Below are 26,849 nucleotides of genomic sequence, written 5' to 3'. Positions count from 1 at the left end.
CTTGGCAGTACATATTTCAGTCTTCTTTTGGATGAACTAGTTTCTCATGTTACAGAAGTTACAGACAGCACAAGCCCTCTTTTCTGATTGCTTAAGTCCTGCCTTGAGGACTTCCATGCTCTGCTGTTCCGTATACCAGCCAGTCTATGGTGACTCTTCATGGGAGCTTTAAAATAAAAACCAGAGAGAAAAAAGAAAAATAACTATAAAAAGGAAAACAAAACGTGGGGCTTAAGACAGTACAAAGACAGTAAATCTCTGGAGGTGTAAGTCCAAAAGGCTCTGGCTCTCAGGCTACTGTCAGAAAGGAATTAGCGCCATTATATCTACATGACGAAGAAGTCCCCTCAAGAGTTTAAAATCTTTTCCTCTGCTCTGTCAAAACCGTTTAGCTTAACCCATCTTTACATTCAGAATTCCTTTCCTTCATTTTTTTTTTGTTGTTTTGTGCATTATGATAACTAACATCTGTTCACAGAGCAATGTAAATAAGATGTGCATTATTTTCTAGTTTTCCCTTTATGAAAGCTAGGAATCATTTATCTATATGCTAGTTCAGGGCGCATTTAGGAGTTCAGGAGTGTGCTTAGTTTAAGCACAAGATGGCCTGAGGTTGAAGAATGAGTGTAAAAGACCTTTGCAAATCTTACCAACATCTTTTTTTCTTCAGCATCAATATATGATTGATGGATTGTAAAAATTAATCAGACAAAAACCAGCACAGTAAAACCTTAGGAAAATGAAACACTCCACATTTTTTTCCTTCCTTATAGGAGGATATTAGTTAAGCCATAGGCAGGCATTTAGGTACTACAGAAATGAATGTCACATCAGAAATTAGAGATATATTCTCTGTGTATCCGACATAAACTCTTCCAAACAAGCCAAGATATTATCCTGACTCATTTAGAAATTCAAATCTGAACAAGCAATTCTTTAATTCTTGTGAGACTATTGCTGTCTAAAACATTTCACTAATAATATGTTCTGCCCATCATCACTTCATCCCATTGCTCTGAAGGTCTCTTATTTGTGCCTCTAAAATGTGCTATTTACGTGACTGATACCCCAGTACATAATAGTAAAATTTTTATTGTGATAGTTTGGGCTTATTTTGTTGAACTACCATTATTCTTACATTCATTTCTTGACTATTCTCCCTTTTAATTCAAGTTTTTCATTTATCAAATGTGTAGGTGAGTCGTTGCAGTCATGTCACAGTGAGCGATGTGTTTTGATATTAGACTGCAGTGGACTGAATTTCTTTGACTACACTGGAGTCTCAGTGCTGCTTCAGGTATTCATGACATCAGACAAATTCTGTATATATAGTTACACATACAAGTTATTGGGGCCAGCTACTAGTCACCTCACCTATATCAGTGGATAAACATGTCACTTGTGGAAAAGATGAACACAGATTTGATAATAAACTGCACTGTGTTTATATATAAAATTATATAAAAAAATAATTCTAAAGGTTTTGGGTGATATTCAGTGCAAATGTAAGTATCTGCTGTAAGTACGGAGATGAGTTTCTGAACATCTTTTTTTTTAATTTTAAAGCTGTTTTAGGTCATGTTTGACCCTGTCATGTCAGTTATGTCAGTTGCTTTGAAGCCATGCATGGGTTTACCCCTTTGAAATTTCATCTTTTAATTCTGTGATTTTATCTGTATGTCCTCCTTTCCGCTAAACCAGAAGTCTTAATGATCTCCATGTTTTCTTCTGTGGCTTACATACCTAGCAGGCTGGGCTCCTTGGGCATTGCAGGAGCTCCAAAAAGCTCCCAGAAGACCAAAACCAGTAACCACATAATAAGCAGTTCTATATAGTGGAGGAAAAATTATGTTCGAAAGCTATTTCTTACATTTCCACTGGGTCTGGCGTTAAATAGATGTGTAGCGGGTACAGATTTAAGTGGGTAGGCAAGGTTTTGTTCATATAATTTTTCTGACTAAGATGGAAGACCAGATTTGAACTTGGCTCTCAGCCCAGACCTTTTCTTATCCTAACCATTTTCTCAATTCACTGTAGTGATTAAGCAATGAAGTAAGTGCTGCCTTAAAAATGTTAAATTAAAACTACATATAGGTGGGGATATAGTAAAAAATAAAACTGAAAAAATTAAATAAGGTGAGTGGGAGTTACTCTTTATTATGTCTCACCTCAAAATGTAGGCCATTCCATAAAATTATTAGATAAAACATTAATTTAAAAAAAAAGATTTGTGAAACTGATTTCCAAAAGATCTTAGAGACTCCAGAAGTACAAATTATATCAAAGAAGTGTTAGACAAATTTGTGAGAGGAAAGTTCATCATCAGCTGTGAAATGTACAGGTTGGGAGTGCAGCCTCTGAATGAATGACTGGTCCAAAACTGAGGAGGAACACAACGTGTCCCCGTTGTTACACTCCTTCCTGACATGTCACTGCTGCTAGAGTTGAAGGGATTTTCAGACTGAGTCAGGCTTTTGGTTTATTTTTTAAAATAGGGTATTCTAATGTGGTTCTCATTGAATCTCTTCTCTCAGAATTGTTCCACTTTATATGGATTATTTTAGTATTTTTTTGAAGCAGGGACTGCTTTGGATGTTCCTCATCTGCCAGAAAAGGCCCTACTCTGATTCTAGAGTTATTTTCACTTTTTTTTACTTTCTAGCTTATTGAACATTTAGTCTCTGTGAAGTTGAACATTTTAAAAGAAAGAATAAAGGACAACTTGCTGCAGAATGTAGCATGATGGTTATGGTGCTTTTCTGATAGACTGCTGGAAGTTTCAAAGTTTCCTAGGTTCGATTCATGCCTTTGTGGACTGGTAGGTAAGCATGTGGAGAGGAGAGGGGGAAACCTGCAGAAAAAGGAAAACTGGAGGAGAAAAATCTAAAAAATATAATTTAAAAAATGCTAAATTGTTGATCAAATTCAGATTTAATTCATTTTATCACCAGTAGAGCTGTAGAGTACTTTGAGGACGGGGAGGAAATTAGTGTGGGTTTGTGGTGGTTGCATTATAGAAGGGCTCACTCTAGTGGCTGCTGGCAGTATGGCTTCAACGGCAACACTTCATCCTCTGCCTGCTTTGAATACGTTCTTCTTGGGTATTTTATTCTCTGTTGGTATTTTAAACAGTTTTTTTGAATTCCATGTTTTCACACATATAGATTTACATGGACTGTAAAGACAGACACATCGATGTGTTGCTAGCACACTGCAAAGGCAAGTATCAGCTTACAGCAAAATTTTTAACATGACAGTTTATATATCCTCACTACCTTATCAGTGCTCATATGTTTGTTTTATTGCAGCCTCCTTGATAAAAGCAATGCAGTATGATGGAAATCTTGAATCTGAAAATCCTGTCTTCTTTGAATCTATTTCTTCGGCAATCGATGCCATTCCAGTTCACAGGGTGAGACTTACAGCAGGGGTAGGCGAAGTCTGGAGGGGTTCTTGGATGTTCACAGCAATTTGTTGAAGTCTGGGGAAATCTTATTTACCCAGTGAACCTTTTGTGTAGAAATCTTTTATCTGTCTCTTCTCTACAACTTGTCCTCAGCCTCTGGACTGCAGTTATCAAGTTTTTCCTGCTAGCACTCTCTTCCCATCACCGTCTCTCCTTTAGCAACAACTTCTCGGTCTTCTACGCTAGATCCAGACATGCTGTGTTGTGGTGCATTAATCTGGGTGCATTCTCCACTGGAAAGCGTAATGTCATCTAGAAACACCTAACGTAGCCTCTCGGTAAGGCAAATTAACTCGCACCCAGTTTTGCATTACTGAAACTACACTCCTCTGTTCCTCAGCCTGGGTTGCTTAAAGCTACTTCACAGAGTACCGCACTGTTCTGACCGAAACACTTTTGGATCCTTAGCAAGTTTGTTTTGAGCTAATAAGCTTGTCTCTACCCTGCACTGCAGTGTGCTGTGTTGGCTCATTGGTGGAAAGTGGGGAGAGGAATCGCACGAGGTGGAAGAGAGCGCTACAGGGAGAAGGAAGGCTTGGCTCAGAAATTGAGGCTTGAACATGCATTTGCTTAAACATGTATTTACTCGCTCAATAATTCTTGCATTCCTTGTTAAAAGACTGTAAACCTGGGCTTTACTCATAAACCGTGTGAGCCTTTTCCATTGTAATCCCAGCGTAACTGTGCATGCATTAAAAGTGATGTGCTTTCCCATGGTTTTATTTGTGATTCCAAACATGGCTAGAGCTTGGTTCAGAGCCTTCTCCAAGAGACATTAAACTCATCATGGTCTGTGGTTTGGGTTTTTTTTCCCACCATTTTATATTTTACTAATTAAATTAGAGTTGCCTATGGACAAAATCACTTTCCATTGATTTATGCAGATAAGGTGAGTCGTCACAGTTGGTCTAGTGGATTGACCAGAAAAACATGTTCTCTTCAGAGCTTTTCAACATCTTTGGTTTTGTTGCCCTGAAAAAAAAAAAATTACTAAATGGTAACTTCAGGGCAAAAATAATGGGGTTGACTATCGTATATTTTGTCTGGGTCTGATTAAATGAATTAAGATGATTGTTGTGTTATAAAATATCTGTATTCTTTATAGACATTAATTAACCTTCCTAACATTCTTGTAAGATAGTTACGTACTAGAGTTCCCATTTTATGAAAATGGGGCATGGAAAGACCAGGAGAAATGTCCAAAATGAAAACGGGGAGTTAGAGCTCAGAAGCCCACTTTTCTAGGAAATGGTCCTGTATTTCTACCGGAGCTACTAAGCAAATCAAAACTCTGAATAGTGGCTTAGTGGATTAGTCTGAAAGGCTTGCACGCAGCCTCAAATTTTAAATGTAATTATGAATATTGTATATATGCTGCTGATGCCTCTTCAGGGTATTTAAAGTATGTGATTTGTTTTCTTTTTTAATGTGTTCCTTGCGTTTAACACCTGAAGATAAGATGACCACGAGTAAAAAGGCAGGGTGAGTGCAATAGCAGCACCACACTGTAACTAACACAGCCTGTCTATCTACTCTTCCTGTGCCTTTTTAAGATGCTGACATCAGCAGGAATTTTGAGTGTTTATGTGAGGGAAAAAAGGCAGGATAGGATAGGATAGGATAGGATAGGATAGGATAGGATAGGATACAAAAGAACAGAAGGAAGGAGTTGGAGATTTATGGAAAATTATTCATTCCGATTTACATTTCAGCTTCCCCCCACAGCAGAAAATAGTCTTTCACTGGCAGAAAGGTAGAGGTGAGAGGGCTTCCTGGTTCCTTTTGATCTCTGCTGCTGTTCGGAAATGCAAAGGTGCTCTTATCTCCATCCTCCAAGGATGATGTCGTGTAATTCTCATTTTTATGTTGATAAGATGGTAAGAGACTCATCTGTTGCTTTATGTGGTTCATCCTCATCATAAATAACTTTTTGATTTATTAGTCGTTATAATGGTGGCATTTTCAAACTAGTATTGCTTCATCTGCTAATTTTACATGATATTCTAGGAAAACATTATAATACAATTTTTTCTCTTTCTCCCAATTTAGAATTACAGCAAGTTCAGTGAACAGAGTGCAGTGTGATGTCAGCCCATTGAATATGGCTAGTTTGATCTGCTCATATTCAGGATGAACTACACCACGGTTTCTCCTCAGCTTTTTTCTCCAGGGGATCTCATAGATGATCTTTTGTATGCCATATATATTTACTACATTCAGTAATGACAGACCTGCCATTCAGAAAAATATCTTTCAGCTGCCATCACTCAGAGAATGTTCATACAATTGTTCTATAGTGGTTTTACATAATATTTTTATATACATTTAGATACAAATTATTAGAAAGCAGACATGAGTTACTGACTGTGTTTACCAGTAAGATATATTCTTTTAGATATCTTCAATTGTAACATTAGTTATAATATGCATCTGTAGTTTTGTGCATAGAATAATGAAACATTATGAATTCTTAAAACCAGTGTGTTATAATTGATGCAGTACATGCAGGAAGCCATATACCAGGGCATACTCTGTTTCTAATGCCTTTACTTATCCTTTCTTCTGTTCAAGACAGCCATTGCAATAACAGCATCATATCACAGCTAATATATTCTTCCATTTCTTGTACTTGGTTTTGTATGCTTTTTAATGCCTGCCAAGGTCAGTGGGAGCATTGTATATTCAGAGAAGGCAGATGTATGTTGGCTAAGTGCACTGGATTGTCTCCCTCTGTAGTAGTTGTCATGAGTTATTGTTACGGTTTGCTACATTTTCAAAGCCACAGGTATTCTTTAGCTCAGATTGAAGAGGGAAAACTGGTAATATTTTTCCAAAACTTGTTCTTGTTTCCAGCAGAGTAGTCTGCATTTCCAGTTTGAGCTGTGATTTCTTTGGTGTTGAAATCTTCAGCTGTGGCAGCTGAGAAATGACAGTAGAGAAACACATAAGGTGTGTGCCACATTTCAGCCCCAATTCTGGTGTGCAATACTGTGTGCAAGCACACAAATGTGGTGGAGGAATTCACGGGTTGAGTATTTGGCTTGTAATTATGGATTGCCAGCAATCACATTAGATTATGCTATCATATCAGTACGTTATTATGTGGCAATATGTATGACTTTTTTCTTCTTGCCTTTGTTTCTGTACATGAACACTAACAGTAAAATGTAAGAGCTGAGCAAAAACCAATCCAAAAAAGAGAAAGGATGAGGAGTAGGATTTTTCCTCATAGACTTAAAAGACCTATGGAAGCTAAAAGGTAAACGAATATGGCACAGCCATAATGGCCATCTTAGCACTACATAGAGGAGAGAAGTACAAGGGTGCTTTGTGCAACTGGAGTGCATAGGCAAAATCTCGTGCTAAGCATCCTGTTTTCGGCAGCAGTTGCAGCTGTGGGCTCTCCTTGCTCTCTCTTCCCAAAGCAGCTGCCTGCAGTAGATGAGGTGGCTCACGGAGTAATTTTCACATCTCTGCATACTTGTGTTAAGGCGTCAGTAGGTTTTTCTTCTGATCTTAGTGATTCCACACTACTAGAAGACAACAGGAGAGAGCCATGGGGTTTTTTATCCTTTCAGTTATAGGTGACTCTTGGAGTTATTCCCTACTTTGTCCCACAGATGACCAGAAGTGTTCTGTACATGTTCTGCTGAGACTGCTTTCATAAATACTATGTAAAGGGTTGATTAGTAACTGTGAGCAGCTTGTTATACACAGGAGAAATAAGTTCTGTACATTGTCTCAAGCACATTCATTTCAGATGCTGTAGTTGATCGCAGATGACTCATTACATCCTCGGACTCAGTAACAGGCTATAACATTTGATTAATAGTTTTCTCAAACAGTTTTAGTAATTTATTAACAATTTAGAAACTATTTACATTGTACTTTAGTTATAGAAGCATCAATTGTATGTCACAGCTGAATGGAGATCTCAACTGCAAACTGAATAAATGAATAAATGGTATCTTTTCTACTAAGTTCAGTATTTATTCTTTGATGGCTAAATGTTTTTTCTGAAAAATTACAGATAAGTTGATTAATGAAATATTGTTAAAAATAGGGTCTTCAGCAAAGATAGCATCTACTAGGAGACTTTTGGTTCTGTTCTGAATGATCTTGTAAATGGAACAACATGGATGCTTTTAAAATCCTTCGTAGCATTAGCCCTTGATGAAATCCTCTGCATCTCTGCATCAAAGTAACAATTTTGTAGTGCTAATCAAAATGGCTTCCACTTTCCACTGCTTTCAATAAGAATAACTTTTGCACAGCTAAATGGCTGTTTTGAGATGGACATTTATCTTCCATTAGCTCAAAGACCTTCAGTCTCATTTTAGAAAGTGTTTAATCAGTGTAAGACTTCAAATTCAAAATGTCTTAATGCTGTGATTACTACTTGATTGTCTCTCAGGGCAGAATCAGGGATGAAAGACATTTCTTCCCTTAAAACATTTAATCATAACTCTGAATTTCCTAATCTTCCAACACTGGGCTTTGGGATACTGTAAGGAGGCTTAGAGGTGATCCCATCACCATGTACCAGTACTTAAAGCGGAGCTACAAAGACGATGGAGACTTCCTTTTTACAAGGATTCACATGGTGAGGACAAGGGGTAACGGGTACAAGTTAATCCCAGGGAGATTCCGATTGGACACGAGAGGTAAATTTTTCACAATGAGAACAGTCAATCATTGGAATAATCTCCCCAGGGAAGTGCTTGACTCTGCTACACTGAACACGTTTAAGACTCAGCTGGACATGGTGCTGGGCCATCTCGTCTAGATTGTGCTAGAAAGGTTGGACCAGATGATCCCTGAGGTCCCTTCCAACCTGGTATTCTATGATTCTATGATACTTGCAATATTCCTGTAATGTACCCTACCTTATATAACTAGCCTAAATTTCTTTCTATTTCTGAGAATATGCATTGTTAATTAGATTCGCTTTCCAGCAAGTGGCACCACTTGGGACAGTTTTTTCTCAGCAGAACAGAGCATTCAAGGGACCCATGAAGACAGCTGCCCTTTCAATTGCCTGTAAAATACCTGTACCACATTTAAGCCCTGTCAGACCAAAACTGCTTTACAGAACCATGGTTAATGGGTGAGGGAGGGTCATTTCTTTTTTTACCATTGGCCTAGGAGGGCAAATTACTTCACTACTGATTCAGTTTCTGTTTCTCCACCACCACCCCTCTGAGCTATTGACGTTTACTAAAACTGGTGATTGCACGTTGTCTGTCTTCAAGTGACCAGGATGACATGCCATCAGATTTCATACACGAGTGACCGACTGCCAGGAGATCGCTGCTGGTGGGCTGGGAGTTGTTTAGTGTCTTGCCTGAGTTGCTCTCTGCAAATCTCTGGTGTGGTGTGTTTGTTTCACTTGCAGAGTCAACTGACAAACAACTGCTCAGTTCTTCGGTGAAGATTTAAGGAAACACCCTAAACCTTCTTGATTAAGTTTAGAAGTTTACTATTAATTCAACCCTTTCCTCAATGCTTCTTTGTATAGACTGCCCACTGGCTTCCTTCCAGCTCTCAGGAAGAATTACTATGTATGGAGCTTAACCCAAAACACCCCAATTACCTTCATCAGAATAGAACAGAATAGAGTAACATAGTTCAGTTGAAAGGGATCTACAACTGTCATCTAGCTCAGCTACCATTATTATAAAATAATAGATTGTTACAGATTAGAATAGAATAAACGATATTTATTCTTCTGATTCAGAAGGGTGAAGCGAGCCAAACTCACCCTGTGGCAAAGAGGCTGCATAAAGTCTGTGTGTCCCTACAGCAGTGAAGGCCCTGGACTCACTATCTACACACAGGTGAATTACAGCCAGTAAGAATAAGGGGTTTACTTACTATGCCCTCCTGAGGCAGATGTTCATCTTAGTACCTTCCAGCCTTATTTACCTGAGCATCCCTATGGAGTTTTCAGAGTAATGCAAAGTTTTTTTAGCTGTGCTTGCATACAGAAGCTTGTGCAGCATTAGCAATAAGGGCAGAGTCCTGCAAAGTGCAGAGGTCTCTCCATTCTAAAGGTGTGAGAGATACTCTGCACACCGCAGCAGAGGCTTGAGGAAGTGTCTCATTTACTAACAGGTTTCAACTAATGAAACCAGTGAGTTTTACTACTCTGAGTTGTAAGCAATTCTGAAAATCTAACCATTCACTTTGATTCCTATATGTATATCTAGATGCTCAGATTTTACATTCCTAAATTGAAAATGTATGAATCATCTAGCTTATGAAAATCAATGCTTCAATTTTGCACATTTTGGTGTATTCTGCACTTAATAGGAAAACATTAATACAAGATAGATGATTGTTTTCAAGAGATGGCCCAATATTTTTAGTGATGTTGTATTTGCTTGATGTGTTTAGGAATTTTTAGCTATTTTTAGGAATTAATTCTAAATGTTAGATAGTACATTATGTGAATGAAGAGTTCTCTGCAAAATTTAAGATGTGCTAATGGGAGTATGTTAAAATGGGGATCTGATCATATGTTTCTTACAGAATTTGTGTTTCACACGTTCCAAAACAAAGCAAGCAATGAGGAAAAACAATAGAGTGCAAACTGATGTTAAGAAATGAATATAGTGACAATTATAAATTAGGCATAAAATATGTAATAAGGAAAAGACTGTTAACGTTATATTTATGCAAATTAAATGTTTCTAATTCTCATCATATGTCTTTCATTTTAAAGGTTATTTGCCCTGATTCTATGATTCAAGTGTCACAAGGTCTGACTTTAGCTGCTTTGACATAATTCATTTGACAGCTCTATGTGTCATAAATATATAATGTAACAAGGAAAGGTATCTTCACTGTTGAATGAAAACATTAATGCGTCAATACTGTGTGTGATACTCTCTGACATTTAGCAGTTACAAAAATAAAATACAGAGTATGCCTTGAAAATATGGCACTTCTGTTTTTGGAAGATACTTTCTTTGTCTACAGAAAGTAGTGTCTCATAAATAAATGAAGGAGTGCAGTTTCAGAGTGGATGCTAAATGGTGCTTTCATCATTAAGATGGATTTTTAGTAAAGATCACATAATTTGTATGTTTCCATATGTTTTACAATGCATTTAATTATTTTTTCTTGTTTCATTTCTGTGTATTAGCATATGCAACAATAAATTTATATGGAAATAAATTGGAATATGAGACAATTTACAAGTAGAAGGAAGAAAATGCCCTCATTATTTCAATACTTATCAGGGTGGTTTTTTTTTTTTTTTTACATTCCGTACTAACCAGTCTGTAATGAGATACGTTGCCTTCTCCAACCTCAAAATGTATTAAATCTTAATAATGAAAGAGGAGAAATTGCATTACATTCAGAAGTTTGACTTCTTCACAGTTCTTAGGGGATTATGGCATCCAACAGACATTTTTACCTCCGTAAGAGATACAGAAATCTTGGGCCAATTTTTTCAATATTGCGTCTATGCATGCACAGTCATTCGAATATGTCTTTTTTAATTGTCATTTGCCTCTACAGATGGTGCACCTCATATCCAATTTGCGCATACTAATGGTATTGCTTATATAAAGTCTGTGGCTTATCCCAGTAGAGAGGAAATTATGGGTAAACCCTCCCACCCCCCAGTAAATGTGATGGCATTATTGGGAAATAGATTGACATATCTTTAAAAATTTGGCCTTGAAAGTAGCAGCTTAATTTTTCAAGCCTGGTAATTTATGAAAGCATTTGCCTCTACCAAATCTAATGCAACTTCTACATTTATGATTTTATAGTGGTTTGCAAAAGTATAAACAATTTGCGGTGCCATAAACTCCTAGTTGCTATACAGTTAAATATTCTTAATGATATTCTCAATGATAAAGGCTATTTTGTGGAGCTATGTTTCTCAATTACACTCATACAATGGCGAGGAAACCACTTTGGAGTGAGATGGCTGAGCAACCTCATTCTTTTCCTTCCTTGATCTGGAGTGTAGAAGTCCAAGACCAGCTCTTACCAGGGACTTGAAAAGTAGCTTGGGGAGCAACTCCTTCCCTAAGGGGAATCCTCCGGCTCACGGCATTTCGGGAGAGCATGACGTGCAAAAGCAGAGAAAGGGTTGTTTCGTTAATTTTTTTCTGATGTGCTTTCCAAAAATAAAGAGACCTTTTGTGGTGGATAGATTCAGGTGATTAAGGATTGAGGAGAATCGAGGGAGTGGCTCATAGTGCTGCACAGGTTGTCATAAAAGTCCATGTTGTCGCTTTGACTGACTTGGTGATGGTAGATACTTTTTATCCCCATTGTGCTTTGACTGTGATGCTGTCATGGTTTAAAAATGCAGCCAAATCTTAGATATTCTTAAAAACTCCACAAAGCTGAATTAAGCTGTACCCTGTACATTCGCTTAAATCCCGCAAAGTATGTCCCACTAATTGGATACACTGTCTTATATTCCATTTGAGAGACAAAATTGTTTAATCCCTTAATTGTTACTTACAATTAATAGTTGTAAGTTTTTGCTGAAGGTACTTTTTGCACATTTTTTGCTTTGCTGAGTAAATCACAGACTTCATACAAAGCAAGCTATCAGCAAATATGAAACTTTTAGGCTGTCATTTGTAGACTGAGGTAGTACAGTTAAAAATGCTTGCTGCTCACCAGTTCAGGAAATGAGGTCTCTATTAGTAGACAGGCAAAGTGGCAGAGCATCACAGTGACAGCACAAGAGGAAATGGCCTCAGGCTGCACCAGGGGAGGTTCAGAGTGGATATTAGGAAAAATTTCTTCACCAAAAGGGTAGTCAAGCATTGGAACAGGCTGCCCAGGGAAATGGTGGAGTCACCATCCCTGGAGGTATTTAAAAGAAAGACGTGTAGATGTGGTGCTTAGGGACATGGTTTGGTGGTGGACTTGGCAGTGATAGGTTAACGGTTGGAGTCGATGATCTTAAAGGTCTTTTCCAATCTAAATGATTCTATGATTCTGTGATTCTACGATACATAACGTCCCTTGCATGGCTTCAGATTTGAACCACTTGCAGCTTCTGGCATGATTGAACCAGTAAACGAATAGAAAGAGTATATGATTTTAGAAACAGAGGACTGGAAAGGATCTGTTCCATCACTGAGTTGTATTTTCTGTGTGATCTAGTAACCATGTTTTGTAATCTCAAAGAATGATCTTTAAACCAAACTGATGACTGCCTGGGACTTGACTTGCTATTTCAAACATTTGAAGCCTGAACAGGCCATAGTAATTATAGGAACAATTAATCTGTGGTAGGCTGCAGATGGAGAGAGTATTACCCAAAGAGCAATTGTACAGCCCCACCCTGAAGTACTTCACACACCACCACTCATGACTGATTACCTGCCCTGTTCCTGATGACTTTCATACACACATGTTCCTCATGCAACCTCTTCAATCTGTGAACTGCTGGGACAGACTGTAAATCCCTCTATGAGCTGGAGGGAGCAAGATCCCTGTCTTTTTTTCCCCTGAATAGAAGCAGAAAGGAGCAAATCATTTTTGCTAATTCAGTCTTGAGAATTTGCTAATTCAGTCTTGAGTTTTCTGTAAGGCCTTTGACTGACACGGTTCCCCACAATATCCTTCTCTAAATTGGAAGGGTATGGATTTGATGAGTGGACTGTTCAGCGGATAGCTAACTGGCTGGATGGTCGCATCCAGAAGGTAGTGATCAATGGCTCAATGTCCAGATGGAGATCAGGGATGAGTGGTGTCCCTCAGCGGTCCATACTGGGGCCAGTGTTGTTCAATATCTTCATCAATAACACAGACAGTGGGATCGAGTGCACCCTCAGCAAGTTTGCAGATGACTCCAAGCTGAGCGGTGCAGTTGACGTGCCTGAGGGATGGGATGCCATCCAGTGGGACCTGGACAAGCTGGAGAAATGGGCCTGTGTCAACTTCATGAGGTTCAACAAGGCCAAGTGCAAGGTCCTGCACCTGGTTTGAGGCAATCCCTGGTATCAATACAGGCTGGGGGATGAAGGGATTGAGAGCAGCCCTGCCGAGAAGGACTTGGGGGTACTGATTGATGAAAAGCTGGACCTGAGCCGGCAATGTGCGCTTGCAGCCCAGAAGGCCAACCATATCCTAAGCCGCATCAAAAGAAGCATGGCCAGCAGGTCGAGGGTGGTGATTCTGCCCCTCTACTCTGCTCTGGTGAGACCCCACCCAGAGTACTGCATCCAGCTCTGGAGTCCTCAGCACAGGAAGGACACGGACCTGTTGGAATGGGTCCAGAGGAGGGCCACAAAAATGATCAGAGGGCTGGAACACCTCTGCTACGAGGAAAGGCTGAAAGAGCTGGAGTTGTTCAGCCTGGAGAAGAGAAGGCTGCGGGGACACCTTATTGCAGCCTTTCAATACTTAAAGGGGGCTTATAAGAAAGATGGGGACAGACTTTTTAGTAGGGCCTATAGCAATAGGGGTAATGGTTTTAAACTAAAAGAGGGTAGATTCAGACTAGATATAAGGAAGAAATTTTTCATGATGAGGGTGGTGAAACACTGGAACGGGTTGCCTAGAGAGGTGGTAGATGCCCCACCCCCCGAAACATTCAAGGTCAGGTTGGATGGGGCTCTGAGCAACCTGATCTAGTTGAAGATGTCCCTGCCAATTGCAGGGGGGATGGACTAGATGACCTTTAAAGGTCCCTTCCATCCCAAAGCATTCTGTGATTCTATGATTCTATGAATATAGGAATTGGCAGATCACATCCATCCTACGTGTTCTCTGTGACAAAGGGAGAAGTGCAATGTTTTGTTAGTCCTGCAGTTTTGAGGAGGACAGTCTATTTCTATACATCACAAATCAGACACTGAACATCATGTCTGCCTTAGGATCCAGCTCATCTGTGCTATCAGTGGTGTTATTTTGCTGTAACGTCTACAGCTGTTTTTCCATTCTGCCTCTGTGGACCTGCTGTGTTTATATCTCTTTTAGAAAAAAGTCCTTTTTAGAATATATTTTAAAATAGTGTTACAATATTTCCTATCCAAGAGAATTTAGTAGTCACAGTACTGGAACTGTTAGTTGAAACTCCAGTGTGGTTGTACTGATACCCCAGTGCAAACTAATAATTTCAAACACCCTCAGCATTTTGCTTCAAGTTCCTATTTCTCTTTGCTCTCTCTGTGACTGTTTTTAAATCTCTGGAACTTCATCCCATTCTGTTTTAGCTTTGTTCCTATAGCCAAATTCTTAATTCAGAGTACTTCTTCCATAAAGGAAGATATGTTTTGAAAGAATGAGAGCAATCCTAACTGATAAGAAAAAAAAGTGCCTTTTTTTGTCTTGGAGTGTTTCCAGATTTGAAACAGGTTTTGGAGTATTACATTTGCAATCTGCAATTTGTGATCATTTTAATTTTATTTTCAGTAGTAAAATTGTGTTTAAATGTGCCAGTCATAGCTCAGGTTCAGTGCTGGCCTGGCTCCACTGTTGCCCTCATTTCACAGGTCTCCAGTATGCCTCTTCTCTTCAGTTCCCAGTCCCATGAAACAGAGATGGTGACCTGTAGGGGACCGTCATACTCTGCAGACCAGGGGATTGCTTGCTTCTCTCCTTCCTCCTTCCTATCTCTCCTGTCGGCAGACAATCTGCTCTACAGACTGCATAGCACAGTGCTGGTGGGTGTAGTAGTGACCAAACCACACATGAGTGGGTGCAGATGTGGAGCTGCAGATGAGGGCTAAGGTGCTGGTGGGCTGTGAGGCTGTGGTGCATGGGACTGGGAGGAGAAGGGCACTGAGGTGGGCAGTGGGGCATGGGAAAAGAGTATATTGGGGAAGAAATCTCAAGGGAATGAGACTGGTGATATTGTGCGTGGATGAAAAAGCTGAAGAGCACATGGTACAGCTGGGACGTCAAGCTGCATAGGTGTGCTGGATGAAGGAAAGGTAGATCACAAAAACTTGAACCAATTGCTGTTGGCGGGCCCTTGACCAGCATGCAAGGTCATTTTCTTCACAAGTGCAGTCTGCCTTGCACAAGGATATTTTCCCCACACTGCCATTGATCCTGTTAATGTGGTTTTAACAACATTTCAATTATTTCATAGCAATAAAAGTGTGGCTTTTTTTTCTAGAGAAGACATTTTGTCTTTTGGTGCAGACAAAGTGCAGCATTTATAGGTGTTTCATCCATATAAGCAGGAAGTACGTGTGTAAGCAAGCTCACTTCTGCCTCTTTTCAGTCTTACAGACTACACCTTTTCGGAGAGACAGGTGGTCCATAAGGAGGAACAGGTGTACCCTGAGCATTGCCACCTCCATGTTATGGACAGTCATTGCAAACAATGCACTCAAAGCACTTCAATCATTTCTCCATCAATGTCACCACTCAGATACTTCATCAGGAACCAGCAGAGGTAGTGGCAGATCTGTTCATGGCACACGTCCAAGAAAATTTAGGATAGGACTAGAAGTGTGTTAACCAAAAGAGAGAAAGGTAAAGGGGAAATACTTTCAGTTAAAAGATTAATTTGAAGCTAGGAAAATAGTTTTAGAATAACCCGTCAGTTAGGACTAGTCAACTGTTAGCTATGAAAAATGTTGATAGAGTTTCATGGAGACATGGCACCCTGTGCCCTGGTGTGTGCCACCACTCTACCCACACAGGGGAGCGCCAAACCAGGTGGTGCAGTAGAGAGACGTCTTTAGTACCCCCCCTGCACCCCACAGCTGCACTGGGGTACCCCCGGTGATGTGCGGGCACTACACAGAGGACTGCTGCGACCCACTTAGCCAGGGCAGCCAGGCGCTAGTGTAACCAGAGACATTATTGCACTGTTTATCAGGAGAGAGACAACCTTGTGGGTTTGGACAGCTGCTGAGTCTGCCTTCTACATGGTTCTCAGCTTAGAAAGTCAACATCCTGACTGCCTGGGCTGTGTGCACCAAGGTGTGGTCTGAGAGCTTAAACTGAGCATTGCCAGATCAACGAAATCTGCTGTGCCCAGGTCTGGGCTTCCCAGTAGAAGAGATATGGCCATATTGAAGTGAGTCCAGCAAAAGCCATGAAGCCTGACATAGGAGGAGGGACTAATAAAGCTGGGGCTGTTCAGTCTGGAGAACACAAGGCTCAGGGGGATCTTATCCATGTGTATAAATACCTAATGGGGGCAGTAAAGGAGACAAAGTCAGACCCTTCTCAATGGTGCCCAGGAACAGGACAAGGAACAAGAGGAACAAACTGAAGTACAGGAAATTCCACTCAAATGTACTTTTACTGTGAGGGTGGTCAAACACCAGAGCAGGTTGCTCAGAGAGGCTGTGGAGTCTCCATCCTTGGAGATATTCAAAACCCAACTGAACATGGCCCTGAGCAACCTGCTCAGGGAGCTTGGGCTAGAGACCTCCAGAGGTATCTTCCAACCTCAGTGACTCTCTGAGTCTGTGTGCCTGGTGGACCACAACGCCTTTGGCCAATTAAAGTGTGCCTTTCTGCTACATGTGCTGGCTGCCACCCTGCCTTTCACCAGCTCTTGTACAGCGACCTGCACGGCAACCCTCTCCCCTCTCCAGACAGGCAGCAAAGGCTGATGTATCTGATACTACTGGTCTTAAACACTGGCTATCAGCCAGTATGGAAACAAGCACACAGGCAGATGGGGTCTGGACAGTCTTATGTGAATATTACTCAAATATAAAACATATCATGGGTTGCGGAAGCCCCGTCTTCCAGCCTCAAGTTCACGAAGGTAGGTACTGAGGACTTTTTTGCTAACGGAGTAAAAAGGGGTCTCTCTTTCCTTTTCAAAACACAGCTGGAGAAGGGCTTAGGCTTTCTGTGCCCTTTTACATGTCATCATGGTTCAAACAACCTCCTGAAAGCTGAGGTGTCCAGATTTAATCACTGTTTCTGTCTGGATGTTTTCACCCACACGTTTCATATTCCTCCCTTGGGAAGGTGCCTTAACTCTTCTATGATTTCTCCTTCCTATGGATGTTACCCTGCTGCACAGAAAAGAGGGCAAGAAGATTCACTGGGGCCAAGGACAAAGGCGACAGAGGGCATGAACTGGTGATCTAATGTGAAGTTCCTAGCATCTGCTCTTTGTAATAGTGGTTTAACATTAAATATATAGATTGTCCTGGGAGGAGGGATTGGTGCCCAGGAGCTCCACACTCATTTGACATTTCCCAGGCACTAAAACAGAGTCAGTCCTTTTCCCAAACTGCCCATTTCAGGCTTCAACTCTGTGGCATAGCTTTGGTGGAAGGTATCCTCATCCACCAGTGGGCAGGATATTCCCCTGAAGGTAAAATGGTAGATTTGAATCTTATCAGCCTGAGAAGGAGATTCTTTCTGGATTTCTTATCTTATATGGTAAAAACTGGGCTATTGTACTGAAGAAGCTGCCCTAGCTTATGTCTGAAATGAGGGCCACCACTATGTTTTGTTAGCTTTCTGCTGTTGAGATGGTGGAAACACTGAAAGATCGAGGGGGAGCATCTTTACATTTCTGCAAGGAGTAAGGGAAGTGCCTTGCTGCTTGGCCTGGTCAGTGGTGGGACAACTTGGGTGACATCAGAGCCTGGGTACCAGCTAAAAACAAATAAACTGTTCTAATACTGTGGCACCCCCCAAAGTCAGGAGCAACTGCCAAAACCTTTACAAGGCATTGGAGGTGCTTCCTCTGCCCACACAGCTGTCAAAAAGGATCTTTCCACAGAAATATTATTTCCTTTAGCAAGTACCAGCAAAAAAAAAAAAAAAAAAAAAAAAAAAAAAAAAGTGATGTTTAATTCTGTGATATGTAAAGTGTGTCTGCATCAGTGGTTTCTTCCCCATGGAAAACAGCAGGTAAGCTTTGGTGAGAGTCAAGCTTAGGCTTTTTTTTTCCTCTCTAGTTTCCTGGCATTTGTACATTTAAGATAGGTCCTTAATGTTATATTAACATAGATTTTTATGTGTCAATTAACAGATAAATTCATTATGAAAACTCATTTAGGAAAGGGCTGACACCAGACAAAGCCTTGAGGCAGCTGTGGAGTGCCGGGATGCAACATCTGCTCCATCAAATTGCACTCAGATGCTCTCATTCCTCGGCTGTTTGCAGCTGCCCCGCAGCATCTCAAGCAACTACTTACCTCCCTGGGACATACAAGTTCGGACACAGACCCACAAAGGCCAAATGTCTCCATTAATTCTCCCAGGCATAACCAGCTAAAGAAAGTTGTCAAGATACACAACCCTTTGACATTGTGAAATAAAAAAATGTGAACAAGCTACATGCCGTGTTGATTTGTCATGTAAGATTTGCTTTTGTTGATTTATTTACTCAGTATTGAATTTGACATCCATCTGAAATATTGAATCTACGTTTGGAGCCCACCTATTTTGTATGTTATGAACCTCATTTGGTAATTTAGCTAAAGGAAAAATGCCTTCCGTTACTAGCGGTGGTGCTTCTTATGACATAACAGAAACTGACTCAGAAAGTAGCATATGCTGTTATCACCCATAATAGATCAGCCACATCTCAAAGACTGGAAGCCAAAATTACCATTTGGCATGTCTGTAAATTCAAATATACCGTCTGTCCCAAGTTGAAAATTAATGGAATTTTATCTATTTTATATATATATATCAAAGGCTTTGCTTTCACTACTGCCATAAAAGATTTTTCATTTAGTATTTGTATTATAGTAACTCACCACGGTGTTTAATGTTGATGCAGGGCTTGTCAGGCTGCAATTTGTAAAACACATCCCCTTCTGTCTCTCTGCAGATTGTTTCCTCCACATCGAGGTTCAATGCTTCCAGAAACACAGAGCTGGGAGAAGGACCCTGAGATGCTGTTCAGCCATCTCTCTGTCCCAAGGCAGGACCCACTAAACCATTCCCAACAGGTATTTGTTAACAAAATGAAAGGCAATACTAAAATATTGTACATATGCACATCTCTCCATGTATGTGTAGTGTATGTCAAAAATTCCTCCACATGGTCTCGCATTGTTTAACTTTTGTTTTAAAGGGCTTATAATTCAGAAAAGGACAATTACTGAGGAGGAACCTTATCTGCACACTTTCTGAACAGAAAACTCCTCGATAGCAGGTAGATTTCCATGCATACACATGGCAGGATCAGACCTTTCAGGGGTAGCTCATTTCTGTACCTGTAGTTGTGGTGCATTTTCAGCCAGCACACAAACTCCTTTTGAGGATATGTGGTGGGGGTTTTTTGCCCAATTGAATTCACAGACTTTTTTTCAGGCAGCCTCTGCCACTCAAGTGTTTTTGATGAAGGCTTCTTCTTGACAGCTACAGTTTCTAAAAGGGACAAATTATGCGTCCAGTCCTGCAAGCCTGCCTGCAATGAACGCCTTTAGAAATCAGTGGAGCTTTCACATGGCAGATGGCTCCCTAGGATTGAGCTCTACATAATTTTGCGATATTTTAGCTGGGGATATTTTAGTGGCTTTTTCCCTATGCATGACAGCATGATTTGCTGGCTGCTAGAAAATGTCATCAGACCCTTTCTCATTCCACAGTCAAACCTTTGAATTTTTTTTTTTTCAATGAGAAAAAATGTTTTCTTTCCCTGTTGTATGGGACACTCCTATCTGCTGAAAAATATTTCCAGATAGAAACAGTGACAGTAGAAGGACAAAACAGTCGTGTTATGTTTCAAAATAGACCTAAAGCCAAAAGAAGGCGGGAAAGGTTTTTCTGAAAACCTTTAAACAAACGTCCTACTATTGAAAATACTTCTGTCCCTTAAAATCCTTGTGGAGGCCTCTCTCATGATTGCATTTGTGGTGTTATCTGATTTCTCCTACAACGCAATAAATGCAAAAATGTGATAAAGTCAACAGGTTGAGCTTTTTTTGCATTCACTCAGAATGGGTAGTTGCTTAAGTGTGAATGCAATGGTTACTGCAGATCAGTCCACAACCAGCCTGCCTCCTACAAAAACACAGCAAAAGAAAAAAAAACAATGCAAACCTCTCTCTGTTTTGCCAGCATTTGTCTCAGTCCCTGAGAGAATTAATTCATTATCCCTGGCCAGGCCTATATCTGTATGCAGAGATTGCAGCGGATTACTTTGTACTCATTTTGTCGATAGACTTTGCAGTGTAGGTGCTTCTCCTCGAAGGGAATCACACAACTGGTTAGTGGTAACAAGACATATTCTGACCAGCTACTATAGTGCTTAAAATGGACTTGCATTCCCAACAGATGTTTGAGTTCAAGAGACCTGTCAGAGGGTGAAGCAAAGGTTGTCCGGCAACCTGGGCAGTCTATAGAACGACATAGGAGTCCTATTCAGACAGCTTACATTTCCCAACATGGCATTCCCGTAGAATGTATACGTAGCCATAACTTACCATCTCTGGCTAGTAAGATTGATTCTGCCATCAATTTTTTTGAAGGTAGGTGTAATTCTAAGTATCTATGTCTGTATTATAGACCAAAATAGGTAGTCTGAATACATCTCACTCCTCTCTAGACTTAGTAGTCTGTAGTATCATTTACAGCACACACAAATATGCAACTGCCTTTGTAGTTTTTTTCATTCTGATCTTGTGAATGATTAGTCCCTTCTAATGTTTCCACTTGTTTTCATTACGCATTCATTCTTCTTTGACCCTTCACTATGATGGGTATTCAACAAAGTGAAAATTAATGTGGTTTCCTCGTTTCCTTCTTTTTATACAACAGCGTAGTCAATAACATTGACTGATCTCTGGAGACAGGAACTGCTACTTAACCTTCCTTGCCAGTCTTGGCTGAACAGTTGCCTGGCTTTGCAGAGTGTAAGACATTGTAAATTACAGAAAAATAGTGGCTATCCTTAAAAATATGGTGATACAACAGTGATTTTAACAGCAGGATGTTTTGATTCATTGTTCACATTCATTTTTCACATAATAAATACTTCAGGATTTGAGTTTGGGCTATTGAAGAGGGTTTTTTTTGTTCAAAATAATTCTTAACCATTGGACCAATGATACTCTGTAGCCAGACACTAGATCAGAAAGGTCTGGAGGCTTGGGGGAGTATTCAGAATCCCACTTGAGGTCTCCATGCAAATTTCATGTGCTGCCCTCCCTGGAAATACAAATGGGAAAAAAAAAAACAAACCAAACCCAAACAAACAAAACCCCCACAAAACACAAAAATACAGTACTAGGCATGATATGGGATCAATATTTCCTTTGCAAGATGATACTGTATCAAATGGACAAGAGAAAGTTATAAGAAATGAAAATGGATAACAAAGAATTTGCTTTGGCTGTTGAGAGTCATGAATGTTTTTTGCATCTGGTTACCAACACAGCCATGGAGAAAGAGTGCTCATTACTGCACCGGTGACAACAATTCAGTATGTGAAGAGTTAATAAGCCCACGTTTAGAAAATTAGGGAAATGGGACCTTGAGGAAACACTATAAGGCATAACACGCAAAACCATTTTTGCTAATCAAAGAGGCATTGCAAACTTGGCTGACATTTGCTTTAATGAAAGACTTTCATTGTTGTCCAGCTCCTCCACAGAGTTCAAAACTGTGTAGCTGAACTCCAAGTTGTCTCATACTTTGTGCTGAAGGACTGGACTTCTTTTGCCAACAGAGAAATCAATGGATTATGAATTCCCATTTTCCAAACTCTGTCCAGCCAGCGTGGGTGACCTCTTACTCACGTTCATGGACTTGTAGACCTAACTTAGTTCATGAGGATGAAAAGGGAATTAGTTTTGTTATAGGATGAATACATCAGAATTAGCATTCTTTGCACAAGCTTACTGAACCAGACTGGTAAGTTCCTCTACACGTTTCACTTCAAAATGCCCACCATTTCCTAAATACACAAGCACTGCTCTCCATATTTTGAAGGAGCCTGTTTTTTGACATCTTAACATATTGTCATCTAAGTAGTAACTTTCACATACACATGTGCTAAGCAATACTCCAGAAACGAGACAGTCTCTTAGTCTCCTTTTATATTCCAAAAACTAAGTTACGTATCAGATTATAACATTGAAACTGAAATCTCCATTAAAGATACTCTCTGCCAGGGGTCCTTAAAAAGTTTAGTTAGCGTAACTTACATAAAAAGGAGAGCAAATAGGGAATAATTATTATCAGAGATAACTTTTTTTTAATTTTCATAATTTTCATAATAATTCATTTTGTGGAGTCGCATGTGGAGGAAAGGCAATGGTGTCGTCTTCTCCAATTTGGGATTTAAAGGAATCTAGTCCTTGCAGTGGCAGAAAAAGCAGAGCATCCCTGAGACACCAGGGATCAGTTCATTGGTCATCAAAACATATCATCAAAGAAGTGCTGGATTCATGGACTGACCCCTGAAGAAGAGTTGACATGCCTGAGATATTCCCTGCCCTGCCTAGAAGGTGAATTCTGACACTACCCAGCAGCATCGTAAAACACAGATGGTTAAAGAGAGGATAAGTATGTCAGAACAAATTAATTCTTATATTTTATTTTAAAAAATCTTTATTTTCAATCTTTTAGGATGGATTGGGGAGGGGAAAGAAGCTGGTTTGATGAAAAAAACTCCTTGTTCCACCAGCTATATTGATTTGGTGCCTAAAACATGAAAGTAGTGCTTTTTGTCTGCCAGTGACAGAAAATACAGTTAGATTTTCCGATTGAATTTTTGTACCAGTTGAATTAATTAAAAGGATGAACATTCTTGAATACTTTTAGTAAAATTTTGATGTTAATTGCAAAATCATTTTTCACAGGGGAAAATATTTTGATAGAAAATTGTCAATTTAGCCTCATGTAAATGAGAATTAAATCCTTCCATGTTGGTGGAGAATAACAATGATGTAAATGAAATTATAATGTACCGGGGAAAAGCAAGTTTAATTTATGGGAGGCAAGAGCCTCAGTGGCTGTTCGGCTGAAAATCCTTAACATCCTTCCAAAGGCTCAGTCTGAGCTGCATCCGATGTTTTAGCTGATTATGATTTCCAGATTTTAATTCAGAAGATGGAACTGTCTTGACCAAAACTCCTGTGGTGTCGTGTTTCCAAGTTGTTACCCATTCCAGCAGATGCTAACACAGGCATATTGTGAAGGTTTGACACCTTCCAATACTTTGATGCTGTTCCACGAATACTGACTGAGCTGAGATGATTTTATTTTTATGTTTTCATCTTCCAACCGTGATAAACAGGAAACCCAGTTAATTAATTCATGTATTTCATGGACTGTCAATATTGAAAAAAAGATGAGTTTTGGTCAATATTTTGCATCTAATTCTTACTAACATTTGAACAACTGACCTGTACAGATGCTCTACTTCATTGATAGTGAGTTTGAAGTACACACAGCTATGTTTGGACACTATTTCCAAGAATGAAATGAAAAATAAAAATACTCTTAATCTAAGAACAGGAAAAATGTCATTTGATTGCTCTATTTACACTAGAGGCTTGTAACAATAGTATTGATTATACAATTCATGGATTATTATACAATCATAATTAGTATTATTGATTCCATTAATTTGTTGGTATTTAAGCAGACTTCTGCTGAAAACTGTTTGCACTTGATTTGTGTTTGAAAATGTTTAAAAAAAGCTGGACTAAAACTGAATAACAAAGTGTATGGGAATTTCACTGACTAACCAGACTTGTGACTTGCTATCTAAGAGCAGCACTGCCTGAAAAAATTTTATAGAACAGCTTCCTGATAAACGTGCAGTTTCATTATTTTCAAAATACTCAATCTATTGATTTTGAGAAAATGTACTGTGAAAAAAGTAAAAACAAGATTTATTTCTTCTTTAATTGGTTTAATTTACTATCCTATTCAAATGCATTGACTATTGTATTATATGTAATGAACATTTTAATGCAACATAAAATCCGAACAAAATATCTAAACTGATAACTGGAAAATTTTTTAAAATTCTAAGTTGAGGGATTTTTATGTTATTTGAATGATGTTATCAAGGTCAGAATAAAATAACACTAGATAGATTGCCGAAATAGATTGCTTCAATGAGCATGCACTAAAATTTTCTGGAATTTTTATTCCACGAGAAATTTTGGAATTTCACCTCACCATTTCTGTTAATTCAGACCAGAGAAAAAGGAAAATATTACTCAAAACTGAATGGCACTGCACAATAAATGGAATTTAAAACTATGAAAAAAGAAGATGGAAAATCTTGATCTGTGAGGTTGCACTTATATGCATAAGGACTGACATTACTTATTACATTAACAAATCTTCATATGAGTGTATGTTAAATGAAAACAAGGATTTTGACATGACAGTTAAAATATTCAAGGGTTCATCCTCTGTATTGCCTTAGTTTGTAGAGTATATTTATCACTTTTATGTGGGCACATAATTTATACCTACTCTTCACTTGGCCCCAGCCACTAAAGCAAACGGATTACCATCGGTTCAAGTCAGTTCATACAAAGACTCTTTTCACTGACAATGCGCTGCTCCAGCACAGTAACCTAACAAAGGCCGCACATAAAAGACTTTGTAGTGTATTTTTAGGATACTTTGTATAATTTTGATCTACTTCAGTATACTTTGCATACCTTCTCTGTGTTGATATTATTTGAGTTTTAACTGCAATGGACTTTGTATAAAACTACAGAGGAACCAAACGGGGAATTAAAGACAAAAAAAGAAGAGTCCCTTCTATGCTTTCATTTGTGGTCAGTCACCACTGTACTCCCTCTCATTTCTTTTGAGATTTGTAGCCAAGAGCAGATCTACGGTCATCTGTTTTTAATCTGCTATTCAGGATGATAGTCTGTGGATCAATGAACTCTAGCCATATTCTATAGAGAAACTGCAAATCTTTTTGGGATAATTTCCAGAGGACAATAATATTCACAAGAGACTTCTTTTGCCTTCCTTATCTCCAACTACAGTTTTTCATAAAAGAATGGTATCATAGCTGCCTGTTCCAACAATTGCTTCTGTCATGATGCATTATTGCCAGCGAGCTAAACAATTGAAGTTATAAATCTTTGAGCTTTTAACTATGCTACCACTGCCCAAAGGAGATTTTGTGAGACAGCAGTGAGCTAAAGAGAGTCAAGCGACAAAATGCAAGGGGGTAAAATGGGACAGACAAGCTTTCCTTCTAAAATATTGTTTGGATTTTCTTGCAAGAAGAACATAACATGAGATAAAGTTCCTTGGCAAGCCTGAAATTAAACAGGGTGCACTTGCTTCAGTTAATGTCCAATAGACACTAACCATACTGACATAAATGAGTAATTCTCCTGAGTGTACATTACACTGACAAAACATTTCAGTAGGGAGTAACAACTACTGCTTGCTGTCCTGGTGTCCATTGACTTGGCATCTCCTGAGAATAAAATGCAAAAATGCATATACTAAAAAGTGTTAATCTCCCTGGCTATCATACAGTTCACCTGATTAGCACTGCCCTACACGGACACTTCTGTGCATGACAGGCAGCCATCCTGCCAAAGCTAAAAAATACGTGGCTTAGTAAATCCCTGAGAGGGGTCTGCAAAGCTGCTGCTTCTCCCGTCCAGTCCCTGTCCTGAAAAACAGTTGGGAGAGTATTTTGAACTGAAGGAGATGCAGACTCTTGATTCCCCAACTGAATTCAATACAATACTGCTGGACAACACAGTACTCTTCCCCAGAGTTGGCTGAAATCCCTTGACCCTAAAAGAAGCTCATTACCACATATGCATTGCCATTCCATGCAGAGGGGCATGAAGGCATGACAAGTCAGCCTACCAAGCTGCTCCAAATAAAAATAAATAAGCAGTAGTCCTTAACCATTAACTCTCCCAACATGCTTTGTTATTTCTTTCAGAAATCTGTCCAAAATGAAACCAGCATAAACTCAGGAACGCTTTCTGATCTGAAATGCAGGCCTCCTATCCAAATTGCATCACTGCACTTAAAAATCCCTGTTGATGTGAATACCCATCTTTTCAAATTATTGTTATATTCCCCATGTAAGCTGCAGCATCCTCATGTCTCTTGAGAAAAACCTAAGCTGACCATTCTTTCGGATTCTTGCAACATTATTTAAGTACGTTGAGATTCCGCATTTTAAATATGAACAGCTGAATTATCCCCTTAGATACATAAGTGCAATTCCCACTGAAATCAATTAAAGCTGTCTTGAAATCTCACAGAGTACCCTAAGCTTTATATCCATTTATATCTTCGAAGTAATTGGAGATATATCATGTGAATTGTCTAATGGAATGATGAACCACCCCCATTTCACTATCTGGAAGGAGAGTTTGGATACTTGATCCACAGCTTTTCACTTGCGGTAAATTTTCAGAACCACAGCTTCTCTGTACACCTTCATTTGTATAAATTATTTCAATTTCATGGTGCTAATTCTCTTTTTTGTGAG

General features: G+C 39.3%; 1 protein-coding gene across 1 annotated transcript in view; it reads left to right on the top strand.

Annotated features, from left to right (window-relative positions):
* SLC26A7 (solute carrier family 26 member 7) overlaps window positions 1-5,551 on the top strand; it is a gene marked incomplete at both ends in the record, with an annotated part of 71,715 nt that extends 66,164 nt beyond the window's left edge. Inside the window, 4 exons of the mRNA XM_082315866.1 lie at window positions 1,197-1,297; window positions 3,165-3,219; window positions 3,309-3,412; window positions 5,516-5,551. Of these exons, the coding sequence (XP_082171992.1) occupies window positions 1,197-1,297; window positions 3,165-3,219; window positions 3,309-3,412; window positions 5,516-5,551 (296 nt within the window). The remainder of the gene's footprint in view (window positions 1-1,196; window positions 1,298-3,164; window positions 3,220-3,308; window positions 3,413-5,515) is intronic.
* Window positions 5,552-26,849: the final 21,298 nt, after the last annotated feature.

This window comes from Platalea leucorodia (genome assembly GCF_965183815.1).
Source record: "Platalea leucorodia genome assembly, chromosome: 1".
Classification (NCBI taxonomy): domain Eukaryota; kingdom Metazoa; phylum Chordata; class Aves; order Pelecaniformes; family Threskiornithidae; genus Platalea; species Platalea leucorodia.
This window is presented reverse-complemented; position numbering and strand designations above follow the sequence as displayed.